The 20,039-nt window shown below is 45.0% G+C and overlaps 1 protein-coding gene across 1 annotated transcript in view; it reads left to right on the forward strand.

Annotated features, from left to right (window-relative positions):
• plxnd1 (plexin D1) overlaps positions 1-18,375 on the forward strand; it is a 114,795-nt gene extending 96,420 nt beyond the window's left edge. Inside the window, exons 30-36 of the mRNA XM_079488658.1 lie at positions 2,193-2,227; positions 2,931-3,035; positions 4,483-4,646; positions 5,668-5,815; positions 13,904-14,044; positions 14,724-14,798; positions 17,148-18,375. Of these exons, the coding sequence (XP_079344784.1) occupies positions 2,193-2,227; positions 2,931-3,035; positions 4,483-4,646; positions 5,668-5,815; positions 13,904-14,044; positions 14,724-14,798; positions 17,148-17,264 (785 nt within the window). The 3' untranslated portion in view covers positions 17,265-18,375. The remainder of the gene's footprint in view (positions 1-2,192; positions 2,228-2,930; positions 3,036-4,482; positions 4,647-5,667; positions 5,816-13,903; positions 14,045-14,723; positions 14,799-17,147) is intronic.
• Positions 18,376-20,039: the final 1,664 nt, after the last annotated feature.

Genomic DNA, 20,039 nt, shown 5'->3' on the forward strand with positions numbered 1-20,039 from the left:
ATAGACATATTTCAATGTTGAAGATGTATCCCTTTAACAAATGTCAACTTATGGGGAAATATAAGACACCAGTTGACCCACCGAGCACTGCAGCCTGAGAATCATATACACAACTGAATGGAATGGAACACAGTCAAGATCAGACCGCTGCAACTGGTTGCAGGTTTCAAAGTTGCATTGCGAATAATTAGTGTGGACTGGGCTGAGTTACTGGTCCATTTGGCAAAATTTGTACACTCTAAACCACTGGTTTTCAACCCTTTTCTTATCAATTATTTATTCTGCATTTGAGCCACGGACCACCATGAGATTTAGCCTCTCAGACCCAAAACTAAAGATTATTTTGTTATCGTCGGATAGGATTTTGTCCACAATTCCATGCTGTATTGATGTTGGTACCATTAGGAGAGACAACAGGCATTTTTCTACATTCTCTAATAATTAGAGAATGTAGAAAAATGCCAATTAGAGTCTAATTGTGTAGACTTCTTGTAAATTAAGTAATGCAGATGTTTGACAATAATTTAACTCTTGAGAGTGTGAAATGCGTTCATTTTACACTCTCAAGAGTTAAATATTTAGAATCATTTAGCTGGGGACCACCTGGAACCCCCTCAAGGACCACTAGTTGTCCCCGGACCACTGCTTGAAAACCACTGCTCTAAACCTTCAACTTTGCAGGTGTAATAAAAGTGTGTGAAATATTGTACGGGCCAAAAGGAGTTACTGGGTCCATTTGTAACACTCTCAGTTAAATAAAGAACACTCAGAGGATTTTGCAGAGTACAGCCCTTAATGGCTTTATCCATTTCTGTCAGGGGTCTTGCCTTGTGTAATCAGTACCAGACCAGAGCTCAGTTCTGCTCAGGCTCTGTCCATCAACTCCTCTCCCTCTCATTCATACCAGGCCAAGAACCCGGCCAACCTGGGTTAAACCTGGCCGTGAGCTCAAAGCAGCCGGCATGCAGGCCTAATGGGGCCGCAGTGCTTCCCAAGTTAATATAAAACACCTTCCTGTCCGCCTGTGATCAGTGGAGAGGGTCTGGACAGAGGCCTGCTGGGATGCCAGCATCACTGGCACAGCCAAGCCCGTAATGAGAGCACAGCTACCGCCAGCTTGGGATGGGTTGGTGCTCTGTTTTGTTTGTGCGTGTATAGGTCTGTGTGTAAGTGTAGAGACTGAGTTTTTATGTGTTTAAGCCAGGGAATATGCATACTATATTGGGGTGCAAAATACTCTTATCAGCGAGTCCCTTGTTCGATTCTTGGCCGGACAGACCATTTGCTCTTGTCAGTGGTTCTCAAACCTTTTCACGTCAAGAACCCCCAAATTCATATGTGACCACAATCTCGAAAGATTTTGTGCCCGCAGAAGAGATTGGATTGTCTGAAATTCTAAATGATTAGGATTTTCAAAAATAGCAGATCTACAAGCTCTTTTGAATGGCCAAAGAATAAAATGTGGTTAAAGTGGTAAAACATTATTGGGATGCTATATTAACAAGTTTTATCTCCCTGGAACCACTCCAAGGACCTCACTTTGAGAACCGCTGCTGTATGTCATTCCCAGAATCTCTCCCCATATTTCCTGTCTCTCTCTCCACTGTCAAATAAAGGCATCAAAATGCCACAAACTTAAAAAAAAAAAAAAAAGAAAAGAAAAGGAAAAAAGAAAGAAAGAATATACATATGCTTGCATGTAAATGTGTGTATGGATGGGGGTGTATGTGCGCTCCTGTGTTTATGTTTATGTTTAGAAATCCAGCAAAGTTTTAACGCTCTCCCCTAACGATGCCCAGGCATTACTCTCTCATTACGTTGGCTCCAGAGCCAATCATGGTCTCCCAGTGTTTCTGTCTCTCCCTAATCTCTCCCCCTTACTTTTCTCCTTGCCTTTCACTCGTAATCTTTCTCTTTCATTCCAGCAGACGGCCCCTTCCCACCCACCCCCGCCGTCCACCTTAATCACTTTCTCTCTCGCTATGCACACTATCTCCCTCTCCCCTTCAGTATGCCTATTTTCTTTTCTCTCCTCTATCTGTCACACCCACCAGCCCCCCCCCCCCTCCCTCCGCCTCCACTCCTCTCTCTGTCCTCGTGTCTCGTCTCATTCTGTCTCACCTCCACCTCCACTGATTGCTCATTGTTTCATGCTGTGTATGTCTCTCTCTCTCTCTCTCTCCCCCTTTTAGCCAAAGACCTGGACACGGAGAAGTATGTTCATTTGGTGAGTTATTTTACTGTTACACACACTTCCTCACAGACAATCACAACACTCATGTTGTTATGGGTGGGGCCGGGGCCTGGAAGTTATTATTGCGGCAGGTTTCTCCCTGCGTGCGCCGGTGTCAGTCGGTTTGGAGCTCGCCCGGGACGACGGAGGGAATATGGGGGTGAGCAGAGGTGAACAAGGAAAGCTGCTGAGGGGACATGACAGCGCTAATGCCGCTTAAGCTGTTTTATAAAAGTCAACCCCGAGATATGGGCCCTTTGACTTTAGAATAATGAGTTCCACTGGAATGCGTTTCTCTTCATCGCGCCGTTCTTTTTTTTAAGGAATAGGAGGAATCTTTTTTTCCTTTCTTTTATTCTTGCTTTCTTTGATTCTTTCAATATTTTTTCATTCTCTCTTGCTCTCTGTCAAACCACTATTTAGACACACACATGACAGACACATGATACAATGTACGACAATAGAAAGAAAGAAAGAAAAAAAACAATTTCCCCTTTCCAACTCTCAGCACTTCCCTAAATTCCATATGTTATTCAGGCGCTTGGATCACATGTCTGATGCAAGTGCCACGAGACTCCATTCTCCAAATGGACAAAGCAGATGCTATAGACACACAAAGGCATTCATTTAGCTCCTGGCGAGGCAGGCGGTGTATTGATCGATACCGTGTGTGCTCTGGCCTCTGGTGGTGTCACAGGTGCTGCCTAACGACGAGCTGACGGAACACAAGCGGCATCACCGACAGAGCCACCGCAAGAAGGTCCTGCCCGAGATCTACCTGACACGACTACTGTCCACCAAGGTGAACACACACACTCACACGACTACTGTCCACCAAGGTGAACACACACACACGCACACGACTACTGTCCACCAAGGTGAACACACACACTCACACGACTACTGTCCACCAAGGTGAACACACACACGCACACGACTACTGTCCACCAAGGTGAACACACACACACACACACGACTACTGTCCACCAAGGTGAACACACACACACACACACACACACACACACACACACACACACACACACACGACTACTGTCCACCAAGGTGAACACACACACACACACGACTACTGTCCACCAAGGTGAACACACACACACACACACACACACACACACACACACACACACACACACACACACACACACACACACACACACACACTCACACACACACACACACACACACACACACACACACACACACACACACGACTACTGTCCACCAAGGTGAACACACACACTCACACGACTACTGTCCACCAAGGTGACGGTGGCGGTGGCTCAGGGGTGGAGTGGCTGGATCGTAACCGCAAGGTTGCCTGTTCGAACCCGGGCTCCCCCAGAGTTAGTGTCGAAGTGTCCTTGAGCAAGACACTGAACCCCAAATTGCTCCCGATGTGCTGGCTAGTGCCTTGCATGGTTTCTGCCGCCATCGGTGTATGAATGTGTGTGTGAATGGGTGAATTGATGCACAATCTATGTAAAGCGCCTTGGATAAAGGCGCTATATAAATGCACCATTTAACACACACACACACACACACACACACACACACACACACACACACACACACGACTACTGTCCACCAAGGTGAACACACGCACACACAACTACTGTCCACCAAGGTGAACACACACACTCACACGACTACTGTCCACCAAGGTGTTTGACCGGGGTCCGCCAGGGGTCTGTACTTGGAGCCTCTTATATTTCCCCATCTACACCAAATCTGATCTACAAGCTCACAACGTATAGTGAGCTTGTAGATCTGCTATTTTCATCAGTGTTCATCTATATACAATTCCCAGAATAGGGATGCTTGGGTTCTGGCTGATTGTGGTTAAGCCCTACTGTATATACTGTAGCTGTAGCAGATATGATATTTTCACTACTTGTCGTCGCCATGACATGACCAAATTAGGGACGCAGAATGGAATGAAACTTTAACTGGCGTCCCAGTGAACACTGATGAAAATAGCAGATCTACAAGCTCACTATACGAGTATACGTTGTGAGCTTGTAGATCAGATTTGGTGTAGATGGGGAAATATAAGAGAACACAAGCGGTCACACCGGCAGAGCCACCGCAAGAAGGTCCTGCCAGAGATCTTGAGGTTGGGTTCCATTCTGGAACCCAACCTCTTACGTTTTCACAGCACTTACCTTACAATTGGGTTTTTTTCCCGGGTCAGCTTCCGTTGCTTGAATCTTGTCGACGTTGTTCCTTCACAGGGAACGCTACAGAAGTTCCTGGATGACTTGTTCCAGGCCATCCTCAGCATCCCCCCAGACCGCCCGCCGTTCGCGGTCAAGTATTTCTTTGACTTCTTGGAGGAGCAGGCCGCCAAACGGGGGATCTCGGACCCAGACACGCTGCACATCTGGAAGACCAACAGGTGAGAGGCAGACACGTCACTATACTGTAGCAACTAAAAGTCTGGTAAGTAAGTCTTGCGTACATTCTGAGATATCCACAACTTCCTTCACAGGTCTTACAAATTATACTAATTAAGGCTCTGTTCCATTTAGTGTAGCACAGTTGTTCTCGAACTCTTTATTTTCAAGGACCCAATAACTCTGAGAGTGTACACATTTTTGTACACTCTCAGAGTTACACACCTGTAAGGGGCCATTAAGAACCCTCTCAAGGAACTATGAGGGTACGTGGACTACACTTGAGACCCACTGGTGTAGCAGAGTCTTTCCAGTGAGCAAACATGCAACAATAGAGGGTATGCGCATGCATAAAGTGAATGGCAGATCGAGTGGAAAATCGAGTGGCAAAGTGAATGACAAAGTGAATTTAATGTTGTTTAAAGTAATTTAATGCAATCAAATAGGACTTTTCTGTTTGGATGTATGGGCTGTCAAGGCCAGAAAGTAGTTTTTGCCACTCAGTAGGCATTCCCGCATAACTTCCGGGTATGATGATGATGTCACACGCATACCCTCTATATCAGCACAGTATAATTGGAGACCTGTGAAGGAAGTAAGGAAGAGGTCCAATTTCTGGGGACTTCCCCGTGGTCCGACCTCCCGTTAGTTCGACCATGCATTAAGGTTGGCGAACATGCATTAAGGTTGGCGAACATGCCTAGTCCGCGACTGACTTTACCACTTACAAGCCTTATGCACTTTGATGTCTGACTGATACGAAACTATATAGATAGTCTTTCAAGCCACTGTCGGCTCACTAATTTTTCAAATGCTTCCACCTAATCGGAAGTGCTGAAAATGCGAAGGGAGTAAAGTGGATGCCCCCTCCACTTCAGTTTGGTCTTTGTCCTTCTGTAAATAGTAAATAGCTGCTTAGCAGAAAAGGAAATTCTAAAATGTATTTTAAAAATTAAAAAGTATATTTTTGTGAACGGAAAGTGGTTTGAGAGTGGTTAAAGTGCCTGTCTCCTTCTTTTACAGTTTACCTCTGCGTTTCTGGGTGAACATTCTGAAGAATCCTCAGTTTGTGTTTGACATCGACAAGTCAGACCACATGGACGCCTGTCTGTCTGTCATCGCCCAGGCCTTCATCGATGCCTGCTCCGTCTCTGACTTGCAGCTCGGCAAGGTGAGACACACGCACCCGTGCGTGCACACACACGCGCACACACACACATGCACACCCGCACGCACGCACGCATGCACGCACAGTCGCACACTCACACACGCACACGCACGCACATGCTTGCTTTGGTGCGCACACAAAAACGTAAATCCACATGTAAGTAGGCACGCATGCACACAGTCCCCTGCAAAGAGGCTATATAATACTGTCTTTATACAGTAGTAGTATGCATGTAGATATATAGTGTATATCCACTGTATAGATGGATAGACATTAAACAGACAGACAGTCAGACAAATGAGAGTGTCCATAGTTCAAAGTCATAAATCTCCACATACTACAACAATATATGCTCTAGATCTAGTGACACTGCATGTGGTTTTATAAGAATCTCCTAGGCCCAACCCCCCCCCCCCCCCCCCCCCCCCCATCTGTCTTCTAAGTCCCATGTGAACCCTCATCCCCAAGAACTCAGCCTGTCAGCCCTGTCTACCTCTCCTCATGTTATTTCACCCCAGTCGACTGATCCAAGGTCAGCAGCTACAGGGATCTCTTCTTCAAAGTCCTGTGTGTGTGTGTGTGTGTGTGTGTGTGTGTGTGTGTGTGTGTGTGTGTGTGTGTGTGTGTGTGTGTGTGTGTGTGTGTGTGTGTGTGTGTGTGTGTGTGTGTGTGTGTGTGTGTGTGTGTGTGTGTGTGTGTGTGTGTGCACGCACATGCGCCCACACGCGGGTGCGCGCCTGCATGTGACTGTGTGTGTGTCAAACTGTGTCTGTCTGTGTCTATTTGACTCTCTCTCTGTGTGTGTGTGTGTGTGTGTGTGTGTGTGTGTGTGTGTGTGTGTGTGTGTGTGTGTGTGTGTGTGTGTGTGTGTGTGTGTGTGTGTGTGTGTGTGTGTGTGTGTGTGTGTGCATGTGCGTGTGTGCGCACGCGGGTGCGCGCGTGTGTGCGCACGCGGGTGTGCGCCTGCGTGTGACTGTGTGTGCGTCTGTGTGTCAAACTGTGTCTGACTGTGTCTGTTTGACTCTGTGTGTGTGTGTGTGTGTGTGCGTGCGTGCGTGCGTGCGTGCGTGCGTGCGTGCGTGCGTGCGTGCGTGCGTGCGTGCGAGATGAGTTTGTATGTCAGTGTCCTCACTCTTCACAAATCTGTCTCATCCCTCAGACACTGTGACCCCACAGACACTGCGCTTCCTGTCTCTCTCTGACTGACTTCCTCCCTGGAGGAAGCACAGAGCTCATCATATAGTCTCTGCTTTCACTGACAAACTCCAATGTTCATCAGTACAGCTGGCTAGACCAGCAGTTCATCAGTACACTGGCTAGACCAGCAGTTCATCTGTACACTGGCTAGACCAGCAGTTCATCTGTACACTGGCTAGACCAGCAGTTCATCTGTACACTGGCTAGACCAGCAGTTCATCTGTACACTGGCTAGACCAGCAGTTCATCTGTACACTGGCTAGACCAGCAGTTCATCTGTACACTGGCTAGTATGTATTTATGACTGTAGTGTATGTATGTATGTATGTATGTATGTATGTGTGTATATGTATATGTGTGTGTGTGTGTGTGTGTGTGTGTGTGTGTGTGTGTGTGTGTGTGTGTGTGTGTTTCGGGTAAGAATGGTGGCATAGCCGTCTGGGCGCCTTGGCTGGTGGTCTGGTCTGGCGGTGTGCCAAGTAGGACATGTATGGCCTACTTGTGTGCAAGGCGCAAGTTGGCACCTCGACAGAGTGCATTTCTAGTTATTTTAATGATCAATCAATAGATTGTGTTCCGGCTTAGACCAATGGAACTATTTACATAGTATACTATTGACAATTATTTGGGGGCTCACAGACACTTGGGGCCGTGGCAACATTGCAGGCAACTTCGTTATATAACAAGTTCACAGGCTCAACCCATGGTTTTGATGTTTCAAAACTAGTCATAAGAAATAGAGAAAAGAGAAGGACAAAATGAAACGCAATTGCATGACATGACACCATGTATTAACATATACAGTATGTTAAATCAAATTGCTAAGTTGTGGTATCATCAAACATAATTGTAAAAGACAGTCTACATTATTCCCTAAAGGAAATTGTATGTATTTGTATGTATTTAATTAAAGTCTGACCAGACTCTAGGATAAAACACATCCCCACTGGTCATAAAGATGAATAACCAGAGAAAAAAGCAGATCCCCACCCTGGTCACATGTACATAAAATACAGCTGGTAGCAGCATTATAGACAGTGAATTTATTGTACTTCAAGCATCCTCCACTTCCTAAAGTTACATAAAATGAGAATAAAATAAAAGACTCAGCATCTGTGTTGTGTGACCTCTGCCCTTTGCATTCCTGTGTCACTCCGCTGTCCTGTCATTCAGGGAAGAGAGCGGTAAAGAGAAAAGAACAAAAACAAAAACATCACAAAACTTCCAGATGCGTTTCCTGCACTTTGCTCTGAGTGATTGTGAACAATGCCTTTGTTTGTGCACAGTATACTGTGCTGTGGGCAGGTTCTTCAATGTGGCCAGGACTGTAACTCATGGTAAAAAGAGACTGGATTGTGTATAATTGGGGACAGTGGTGCTGTGGTGGCCTCAAGGTCAGAGGAGTATGCTTGTGGCCGGAAGGCTCCTGGTTCGATCACCCTGACTGGCAGGGAAAAAAGTCTTATGTGGTGAATGAGCAACACTCACCCCTCCCTGAGTACCCACTGTTGAAGTGCCTTTGAGAAAGACACTGAACCCTCTAGCTCCAATGGAGCTACAGTGACCAATTGTATTGTTTGAGCTGCCGGCACCTTTCTGCCCTGCATGTCTATGGTAAAGAGTGTTCTTTTCTTCTCAGAAGCCGAATGATGCGCTTCAGTGCTCTCGGCATCCAGCATTTTTTTTTCTCAACCAGAAAATAGTTCTATGGAGATGAACGCAATTGATCAATGTCTTTCCTCCTGCAGAGGTTTGGGGAGACACCTCTGCTCAATCAGTGAGCAGAGGTATCTTACTCACTGTATGTAGTGCTCTGGTGGGAGCACTCCTCTGTTCATGAAACGATTTCTTTGAACTATAAGATTGTAGTCGTGCAGAGGTAAAGTTCATGTCCCAACACTATGGAAGCTAGGGGTTTGAATACTCTGTGCATGTGTAGTGCTCTGGTGGAAGCGCTCCTCTGTTCATAAAACGATTTCTTTGAACTATAAGATTGTAGTCGTGCAGAGGTAAAGTTCATGTCCCAACACAATGGAAGCTAGGGGTTTGAATACTCTGTGGTGGTGCCTCTGGCTTGGCCCAGCATCCATGCGAGCGCAATTGGCCATGTTCGCGAGAGGGAAGTCAGGAGGGGAGCTGGTGATCTTTGCCGCTGCGCCAGCGCCTGCAGTGCCTGTCAGTGAGCGGTGTCGAGCGCTGAGGAGTAGGCTGGAGGCGCTACGCCCTCCCAGTGGGGGCTCCTCACTGGCAGGATGAGAGCCAGTAGGGGCGGCAGTGACAAGGCTATACGCAGAAACGTGTGGGGAATTTGGGAGTTGGTATATACTGTACTGTAACCACTATAAATACTGAAAAGAATAATTGGCTACAAAAAAAGGAAGAAATAGAAAAGGGCAGTTCCCAGGTGTTAATGTGTATAAGTGTATGACATGATGTAGAAGATTAATGCTCAGTGAACTTACTTGCATAAGTAATAGCAAAGTGTCAAGTGTGTGCGCGCACGTGTGTGTGTGTGTGTGTGTGTGTGTGTGTGTGTGTGTGTGTGTGTGTGTGTGTGTGTGTGTGTGTGTGTGTGTGTGTGTGTGTGTGTGTGTGTGTGTGTGTGTGTGTGTGTGTGTGGTACGAGTATAGTACAATTTGAGACTTTGTGATACCAATATTGTCCTGGTCCGCACAACGGAAATGTTGTCTTATGTGTGATTTTTTGATTTTTAGGCTCACAATTAAGACAAGAATGCAATTGGGATTAGGCATTTAGAAATTAGATTTTGGGGTTGCACTTGATTTATGCCTGATACTTTGTTGCAGGCTGGTGTCACGCTTTAAGGTTTAGAGTTAAAAATGGCATTCATAAAATCGCTGTCCTAAAATTTTGATCCACTGTGTGTGTGTGTGTGTGTGTGTGTGTGTGTGTGTGTGTGCGTGCGTGCGTGCGTGCCTGCGTGCCTGCGTTTGTGCGTGCGTACGTGCGTTAGTTCGTGTGTGTGTGAGTTGTGTGTTTGTGAGTTGTGTGTTTGTGAGAGTTGTGCTGTGCACATTTCTGGCAGTTTGGTGACAGTCCCAGCACCGGGTCAGCACAGCGCCAGAGTATGGGGTCTGGATTAGCCATAGCTCGGCGGGGGCGGGAGAGAGGTGGGAAACTGCTGTTTCCACGGATACCTTCTTATCTGGCGGGCTCCACGCACACACATGCAGCGTCCCGGGGTCACAGGGGGTCACGAGGCAGATGGACGAACCGCGGGAAGTGACCTTGTGGACAGGAAGAGAGGGTTCCCTATCAGGACGAGTGACAGGGACTGGGAGCACAGGCTCCCCAGTACCACCAAACACACAGGAAATAAGCCTCAGTGGTTCAGTACCACCAAACACACAGGAAATAAGCCTCAGTGATTCATTTAAATCAGTGGTTTATTCGGCATTTGAGCCTCGGACCAACTAAGAATATTTTGTTATCGTTGGATAAGGTTTGTCCACAATTCCATATTGATGTTGGTACCATAGGACCAAACATTGATCAAGATAACAATTAGGCTATTTTACATTCTCGAATTGTGCAGACTTCTTGTAAATAAGTAATTCAAATGTTTAACAATAATTTAACTCTTGAGAGTGTAAAATTAAACCAAATGGATCATTTTACACTCTCAAGAGTTAAAGATCTTTAAGGGTCCATTACGTTACCACTTTCCATCATTTAGCCCACCACAGTGGTTTTCAACCAGATCACTGGTTGAAAACCACTGATTTAAATGGATTTGTTACTCTGAGAGTCTACAAATGGAACGCCTCAAGCAGAAATTTGTTATATAGAGATGAACGCCACTCATCAATGTCTTTCCTATGCGGTTGGAGAGACGGCTTGCTCACTGCATGTGTACTTGTAAAACCAAGTATTTTTCGGTGTATAACCAAAAAAGAGGGGAGGTCCTGCACCCTGGCTTCACTTACAAAAATGTTTATTAAATACAGAACGTTTTGGTTTGGATTGAAACGTTGTTCTGTATTTTATTTCATAAACATTTTTGTAAGTGAAGTCTCTTTCACGTTGGCTAGCTTTCCCCTCCTACGCACCTGTCCTTGTGTGCAAAATTACTTTTTCTATTACGGTGTACAAAGTCTCTCTCTCTCTCACATGCACGCACGTGCACACACACACACACACACACACACACACACACACACACACACACACACACACACACACACACACACGCACACACACGGAAGCAAACATACAAACACAAGCACACATACAAACATGCAATGGTGACACAAATAACTCATGACACATTGAAATATGAAGGTGCGCTGTAAGCACATCCACTGATGCTTAAAGCTGAGGCTGCCCATCCATTTTACCCTCCCGTTCTACAGTACGTGTCCTACTTTCTCGCCCACTCTCTGCCTCTCTATCTCACACACACACACACACACACACACACACACACACACTCATGCGCGCAAGAGTGTGTCCATACACATACACATAACTAAAACCCAAATCGTCACTGACTGTTGGGTGGCAACCCTGTATCTCCAAAAACAACTTTAATTTGTATTATAGCCTGGTCTAGAAGGGCGGGTGCCGGTCAAAAACAGGCGGTGGATCCTAATGGTTCACTGATCAGAGTGCCTGCCGCCCCCGCCAACCTCCCCTTCCCGGTAGAAAACAGCGGAGAACACTGATGTCACCAAATTTGGAGCGACGAGCCTCTGCAATTATTGTTTAGCAAAATACAAGTTGACTCCCACTTCCTATGCCAGATTTTCTGGAAATGGCTTTCCCCAGGCCTTTCTTTTTCAGCAAAAAATAAACCGGTAGCGTGGCTATTTGTATTTATTATTATTTTTTAAAATAGTGTAAATAGCTGATCTACAAGCTCACGTGTTCTATAACGCTCTGTGACGTGTGAGCATTCATATCTGCTGTATTCACTACTTTTGTGAGAAAACTAAATAGAGAAACTAGGTTTCTGTCCGACAGCAACGCAATCCATGGCCCCAACCTCTCAGACGCACAGAACGTTGCTTCGTGCTTGACTAAGCAGCAGACCGTGTGAGAGCTTGAAGTGACTCAGGAGACCAGGGGAGGTATGCAGGCCTATTGTTTTGACTGGAATGTTCTCTCTCACTGTGTGGTTAGCAGGGCCTATTTAAGTTTCCTATTGTGCAGCGAGGAAGCCGTGCGTGATCCCCTCCCTCCATTGTGTTCGCTTCGGGGTGGTTCCGAACGCCTCGTCAAAGAAATAACATCCATGTCGATTTTCGGAGTCTGGGCCGCTGGTACAGTACATGCGCGGTGAATTCCTGTGTTAATCTAACTCAGAGAGCCCACAATTGTAACCAAATGGACCCTCACGGGGCCTACAGTATTTGGTTCAGATAGTCACATCTCAGATGCACAAATGATAACTGTCCCATTTTATTGATATTTTCTTTCCATCTCTATCTTAATTTATGTACATAATGTATATCATGCACCTTGTGTTATACGGTTTATTGTCTCCACCAGGCCGAAGGCATGGGGAGAGAGTATGTTTTGCACTCCGTCCGTGTGTGTGTGCGTCCGTCCTTCCTTCCTTCCTTCCTTCCGTCCGTCCGTCCGTCCGTCTGTTACCAGCTAATCTCCGCCACCGTTGGCCCGATCCATGCCAAACTTTGCATACACACTCCCTGGATGTTAACAACGAACCTCTGCCCCAAATATTCTTCAATGGCCTGTTATAGCGCCACCTTGAGGCCGATTTAGGCAAAACACATTTCTGTAGATTACTCGTACTGTCGTACACATTTTATCCATACATCACACAATTCGGTATACACTATCTCCATAGTCATGTGATCAACACGGATCTGCACCATGTCCCATCTTCCATCCTGATTGGCTAACATTGGCTTCCAAAGCTCACATGATTGGTCCGTTTCGAACAAAATGCCACAAATTTCCGTGAAATTATACACGCACATTTCCATTAGGCCGAGGACGACATGCCACTCATTTTTTTCCAAATCAGCCTCATGGTGGCGCTATAACAGACCAATTCCTATTTTTCGCTATAACTGCATCAATCTGTATACAACTTGCACTCCCTAGAGGCCATGGAAAAACATTGTCCCTGCATCCCTCCACATCTGCCGATTATAGCGCCACCATGAGGCCGATTTCTGCAAAACACATTGCTTATGTTAGGCACAGATTTCATCCAAATCTCACGCAAATCGGTCCTGCTCATCCAGAATTCTATCTGGCTCTGCATTTCCTCAACAAAATGAAGAAAATTGTTGCAAAAAACAAATTACTCCTAAACATTTTGCCAAACATCTCACACAGTCCTATCCTCCTGGTGGAGACCTGTGCCCAGAAGGGCACTTTTTCTAGTTTCTTCCTCCTTTCTTGTGGACAAAATGCTTGTACGACATAGCATTTCTCCCACTTTCCTTACACCTGTAAACCTGAGTGAAGTTGAGTTGAGTTCAAGATTTATTTATTTTTTACCAATCTGTAGAGTAGGTAGAGTATGTTAATATAATATAGGCCCTGGTGTTGGGTAGGACACCTTAGTGGCAGTCAAGTAAGCTCATAAGCACAATATCTCCTTGCCGTCTTCGTTGACAGTGAGTGGTAGATGTTATGTCTCCCAGGGGGAGTTCGGTTTGGTTCAAATCCCAAATAGGACGACACCTTGATTGTCCTCTGAACTGCAGATTCGTCATATTCCTACTATCAACTCATTGGCACATAGTGATACATGATGAATGCACAAGTCACAATCAAAGTGAGAAGCATTTGATTGTGTCCAATGAGCAATGAAGTATTTTACCTCGCCTAACTTTTCCAGATCATTGAGTGGTGGTTTGCATCATGATAAACAACACAATGTTTGTTTGTCTTAGGACTCTCCCACCAACAAGCTACTGTATGCCAAGGAGATCCCCGAGTACAAGAAGAGGGTGCAATGCTACTACCAGCAGATCCAGGACATGGCGCCACTCAGCGAACAAGAGATGAACGCCCATCTGGCCGAGGAGTCACGGGTGAGTGAGAGAGATAAAGGTATCGATTTAGAGTCGATGCCGCTGGAAACAGCAGTGAATGAGATGCGTTTAGTGTGCTACAGTAGCTATACATATACATTACAAGCCCTGTGTCTTGGCGTTTCCATCTTCATCCGTAATGCCCCCATTACACGGCCCAGGGGCCAAACACGGCCCTTCGGCTGATTCTGACCGGCCAGTGAAAGGTTACTTGGAAATTGGAAAATAAAACCTACTTTCTAATTTTGCCTTATGCGTGGACTACAACTGCATTGCTTTAATTTTGTTTATTGAAGTCAGAGGTAATAATAAAAATCACACCCGTGTGAACTGAGTGGTGTAAGGTCTTATATAGACTGATCAGCTGTGGTCTGACGTAATGTCTGACGTAATGAAATCACACCCGTGTGAACTGGGTGACCATAGCAACCATGCTCATTTTCTTTGGTACGGACAGACACGTAAACTAACAAAGCCAGTTGTAGGAGTGGTTTACACCACTCAATAACATATAATCTTATCAGCTTGTCAAAACAATGCCATTTACTGCTTTTTATACTGTATAGAAATAAAATTAATGTTTCTCATTTGGCCCCTTGGGAAAAAATAATTGCCCACCCCTGGTTTATGAGGATGATATGGTATTGATATTGGCACTGCACTGTTTTCCGTCCCACAGAAATACAGAAATGAATTCAACACAAACCTGGCCCTAACAGAGATCTACAAATATGCCAAGAAATACAGAAGCCAGGTAAGAATCCTCATCTCTCTCTCTCTCTCTCTCTCTCTCTCTCTCTCTCTCTCTCTCTTATCTGGATTAGCAGTGTTGCTCTGGCCCCATCTTCACCCTTATCACCTGGTTGTATTATACACAAGCAGTGTTCAGTTTCACAGTTACAGATGGCAATCAGAGCATGACCATCAGTATGGGAGATCAGGTGCGTGTTGACGGAGCTAGTGCACAGTGGCGTGGAATTGCAAAATACAATAACAAAATTACCAAATCAGAGCCCTTGAACATTTTTAAGTGTTGAGAGTAAATTTCCACATGAAAGCTTGAACTGCCCTTGGAGAAACTCCAGCTGTGACTGTTCTCTCAAGCTCCAGAGCCATGAAATGGAGACAAACCCATGCACGATGCAACTTTGTTTGCACCTGGTCACACTTTAGATAAACACAGCATTTATCTGTTTTTTTATCCAATTTAAAATCACTGTCCATTTTGATGCCAAGGTTGGTTAACGTGGGCTTTGTCTTTTTATTTTTTATAGCATAATTGAGTTTTTATTTATTTATCATTATGTTTTCGTTCATTTTGTATGCTGTCCCTACCAGTAGCTGGAAAGAGGAATGTAAAGCTACTAGACCAGATCTCCCATTGCATTTTCATCTAACCTCCTTTAAGCCTCCATGGAGTCCACAGTCCTCTCCTCTTGCCCTTACTTGTGACTGTTCTCTGGAGAGGTTTAGTCAGTGGTGACTGTGCTTTAATGGAGGGCCCTCATCATAACACCATTTAGCTGCTTTCCTCTGTCATGCTACTGTAGTGTACTGGCACAGCCTTGGGGCTTAGACCGTGATTCACAGAGCTCCGTGAATGGCCTCTGATTGCCTATTCTCTGCCCTGTAGCTCTGCTCTCCCCGCTTGGTAGCACACCGCCGCTAAGAGCCAGTAAATCCCACTGAGCTGGTGACAAACTAGGAGGCATGAAAAACAGACCAGATGTGGGTTTTGTAAATAATGTGAAGAGGAAGGCATGCGAAGAGCTTGAAGCACTCCACTTAGTTTTTGAGCACTCTTGTTCATTTTCTATGTCCAGGCAGGTGGCTGATTTCTTCCACTCTGGAGTGCATGAGTTCTTGACAGCCAGTAAAAGTTATTATTGTCTCCGCCAGGCCGGACAGGCCATCCGTCCATGTGTCTGTGTGTTTGTCTGTGAACAGCTCATCTCTGGCACCTGTTATAGTGCCACCAGGAGGAAGATTTTTGCTAAACCCTTTTTGTGTGTGTGTGTGTGTGTGTGTGTGTGTGTGTGTGTGTGTGTGTGTGTGTGTGTGTGTGTGTGTGTGTGTGTGTGTGTGTGTGTGTGTGTGTGTGTGTGTGTGTGTGTGTGTGTGTGTGTGTGTGTGTGTGTGTGTGTGTGGTGTGTGTTGGGGTGGATTTGAAAGACTGAGACTGTGAGTTCAAAACTCAGACAGAGAAGTTCCTGGGTTTACAGAGTTTTTTTCTACATTTGTGCCTGGCTCTAATCTTTCAGTGAAGCGCACACAATAGAACTACTTGAGTCCACGGTGGTACAGTGGTTTCTTTCGGGATTTTGTTTCCCCACGTTTTTGCCTGGCTTGTAATTTTTCACTGAATAGCATGCAATAAAACTATATACATACCCTGCAAAGCCGATATTACGGGTTTAAAACTCAGACTCAAACGTCTCTTGGTTCATGAAAAATACATTCTTAGTTTGTGCCTGGCTCTAATCTTTCACTGAAGAGTACACAATAGGACTAGTTGTGAAGTTATGAACCACGGTGATACAGTCAAGTGGTAAGATACATACCATCAGAGATTGTGAGTCCAAAACCCAGACTAAGAAATGTCTTGCTTCAAAAACGTGCCTGGCTCATTTAGGCAAATTTTCACATTTCCACTCTTCCATCTCTACAAGATTTAGAGTATTTCATTCTCACTTGCATCTTCCATTCTTCTGTAGCATGAGAGGTAGGCCTATGTCAGTAGTTTGAGTAGAAGATTTGGAGTTCGAGACCACCAAATGCCAAATTTTCACATTATTACTGTCCATCTACAAGGTTGAGTATTTTATTCTAACTTACATCTTCCATGACAGCGTGGCTTTTAAAAGATATTTTCTGTCCTCTACTTTCTCTCTCCTGACTCACATAGTGACAGCAGTCTTGATTACATTCAGAGTCTCTCATTCTCCCCTTTGACATTTTGTGTACACTTTTTTCAATGACTCCCATAACTCTGAAAGTGTACACATGGACAATTATGGATCCATTTGGTTCAATTTTTTTTTAACTCTTAACCCCCCCCCCCCCCTCTCTCCCTCCCTCCTTCCCTCCCTCCCTTTGCTGCCAGGTGGTGTGCGCTCTGGAGTCCAACCCCACCGCAAAGCGCACTCTGCTGCACCACAAGTTTGAGCAGGTCATTGCCCTGGTGGAGGACAACATCTACGAGTGCAGCAGCGAGGCCTGAAGCTGCCAAATCCTCCACCATACCGTACCGGCCACAGCTCTTCTTGCTGGTTCGGCTCCTGCTGCCAACTGCCTGTCTCTCTACCTAATATAGTAGCTGGGAATATCCGAGGAATTGCCCTTCACGCACAGCATAATAGTCAGTGTTAATTGAACTCTGAGAGGGTGCATTTGCAATTTTGCACCCTCCCAGAGTTGCAAATGGATAAACGAACGCTGATGATTTTACTGTGTATGCCTAATTATTCCTCTTGTTGAAATTCACGGACTGGAACACGTGAGGAGCGGTGGAGCCACGGGGATACTACACTGCCCCTCGAACTTCTCACATTTGAGAGAGGTTCTGGACCTCCTGTTCATCTGGGAATGCCATATGTACTTCCCAGACTGTATTCCCCCCAAGACACAGAGACAGTTGTGGTCTGGTCTGGTCTGGTCTGGCTTTTTGCTATAGCCATGGGAACTCAAAGAGATGAGGCTTTTCATCGATGACGTCACAGTTACTGGACCTAAAGCCCTGGTGGCAATCTTTTACGCACTGACCCCCCCTTGTCTTAAAGGGAACCGAGCCAATGATGCACTGTACTGTATGATAATGTCAATAGCAATATTTATAGATGTGTTCTAATGCTTTCAAGTGGCCTGTACATCAATAAGAGTATGTATGAATGAGACCGACTGACTCCTCCCATTCCCGAAAACCTGCAATGTTCTCAGGTGTGATTGGGTGAAGAGGAAAATGATAAACTCCCATCGGTGCTTTGAACGCACGTCCCAATGGGGCTTTGTGGGTTGATGATGGGTTTAGGGGGAGTTGAGAGAAGAATAGAGTTAATTTTATATAGGTAATGATCTCCACGCCATGGACCTGCCTGTACAATTTTTGAACTTTAGTGGACCAGATATAATGTGGTTCACTGGGAAGAACTACATCATATAGTTGTTGTCTGCTTCTGAATAACTATGTTGGAATCAGACCAATGGACAAGAGGGAAATTTGAATTTATCAGAAATAATGTGAGCTTAATGTAATCAGAGGAAAACTGAAATGACTGTATTTGTGATGCCAAATTATTTGTCGGAGTTTGTGAAATAAATCGCAGCATTTAGAATTTTAACGTGCCTAATCATTACACCCTGCATGTATTGTACCAATTTCTATTCTTAACTCAAACATTAAGAAACATTACAATCTGGGCCACCACCCAATGACTTCAAAGTGGCATCTGGAACATTTCAGAGGCTTGTAAATACATGCTCATGAAACAAGCGAGCAAAGAGGGGGGGGGGGGGGGGTGTTCCGCACGTAATTCAAATGGAGACACGTAATTCTGACATGTCGGACATGCGCTGCTCCCGTGCTTGTGGTTATGGTTAGGTTAGGTTTGAGGTAGGTTGTCGTTTGTCGGACCAAGACTAGTCTGAGCTAAGTACTGCACCCCTTTTTCTAGGATCTTAGAAGCACATGTGCACATGTGTTTGTGCTATTGCCATTGAGAATGCATTGGGTGTTTAAGTTAAATAACTCAGAATCTACAAAACATTTCAAAGTAAAGTGTTCCAGCATGTAAGCAGTAAGCTGAATTATGAAAAGTGTGAATGGAATTTCTAGGTGAAAGTGATTTTTTGATGTGCTAAAATCTGCCATTGACCCCCATTATAAATTTCTCAAATTTGAAAGCACTATATTTCTAAAACTATGAAACATTTCAAAGATTCCTTTTCAGGCAAACATGTCCACCGTAAGATGAACCTGAATAGGTTTGAATGGGGTTTCTAGGTGTAAGTATGTAGGACTAGTAGCATGCCAAGGTTTGTGCTATTTCCATTGAGAATGCATTGGATGTTTAAGTTAAATAACTCAGAAACTACAAAACATTTCAAAGTAAAAAGTTCCAGCATGTGTCTCCACAGTAAGCTGAATTATAAAAAATGTGAATAGAGTTTCTAGGTGAAAGTGACTTTTTGACGTGCCAATAGCTGCCATTGAGCCCCATTATAAATGTATCAAATTGGAAAGCACTATATTTCTAAAACGATGAAACATTTCAAAGATTCATTTTCAGGCAAACATGTCCACCGTAAGATGAACCTACCTAAATAGGTTTGAATGGGGTTTCTAGGTGTAAGTATGTAGGACTAATAGCATGCAAAAGTTTGTGCTATTGCCATTGAGAATGAATTGGGAGTTTAAGTTAAATAACTCTGAAACTACAAAACTTGTCAAAGTAAAAAGTTCCAGCATGTGTGCCCACAGTAAGCTGAATTATAATAAAAATCACACCTGTGTGAAGTGAGTGGTGCAACACCGTGGGGGGGGGGGGGGGGGAGCTCCAGGCCCACAGGAATGCACCCAGGGTGCCGGCCCGGTTCTGTTGAGCCGCCCTGTGTCCGAAACGGTTGAGAAATGACAGAGTTACCGTGTGGGGGTCCCTCTACTGTACCCTCTACTGTACTGTACTGTCACTGTACTGTACTGGGATACTCAAAATCATCATATATACAGTTAATATGTGCGTGTGTGTTTGTGTGTGTGTTAGGTTGCGCACAGATGGTGAAAAACAACCATGCTGTTTTCGTGCTCAGACGCACCCAGCCAGCTACCCAGCCAGCCACCCACACACATAGCTCCGTAAGGGAGTGGTTTCACCACTCAAAAAGTGTGAATGGAGTTTCTAGGTGAAAGTGACTTTTTGACGTGCCATAGAGCTGCCATTGAGCCCCATTATAAATGTATCAAATTTGAAAGCACTATATTTCTAAAACGATGAAACAT

The sequence above is a fragment of the Electrona antarctica genome (genome assembly GCF_951216825.1).
Source record: "Electrona antarctica genome assembly, chromosome: 2".
Taxonomy (NCBI): Eukaryota; Metazoa; Chordata; class Actinopteri; order Myctophiformes; family Myctophidae; genus Electrona; species Electrona antarctica.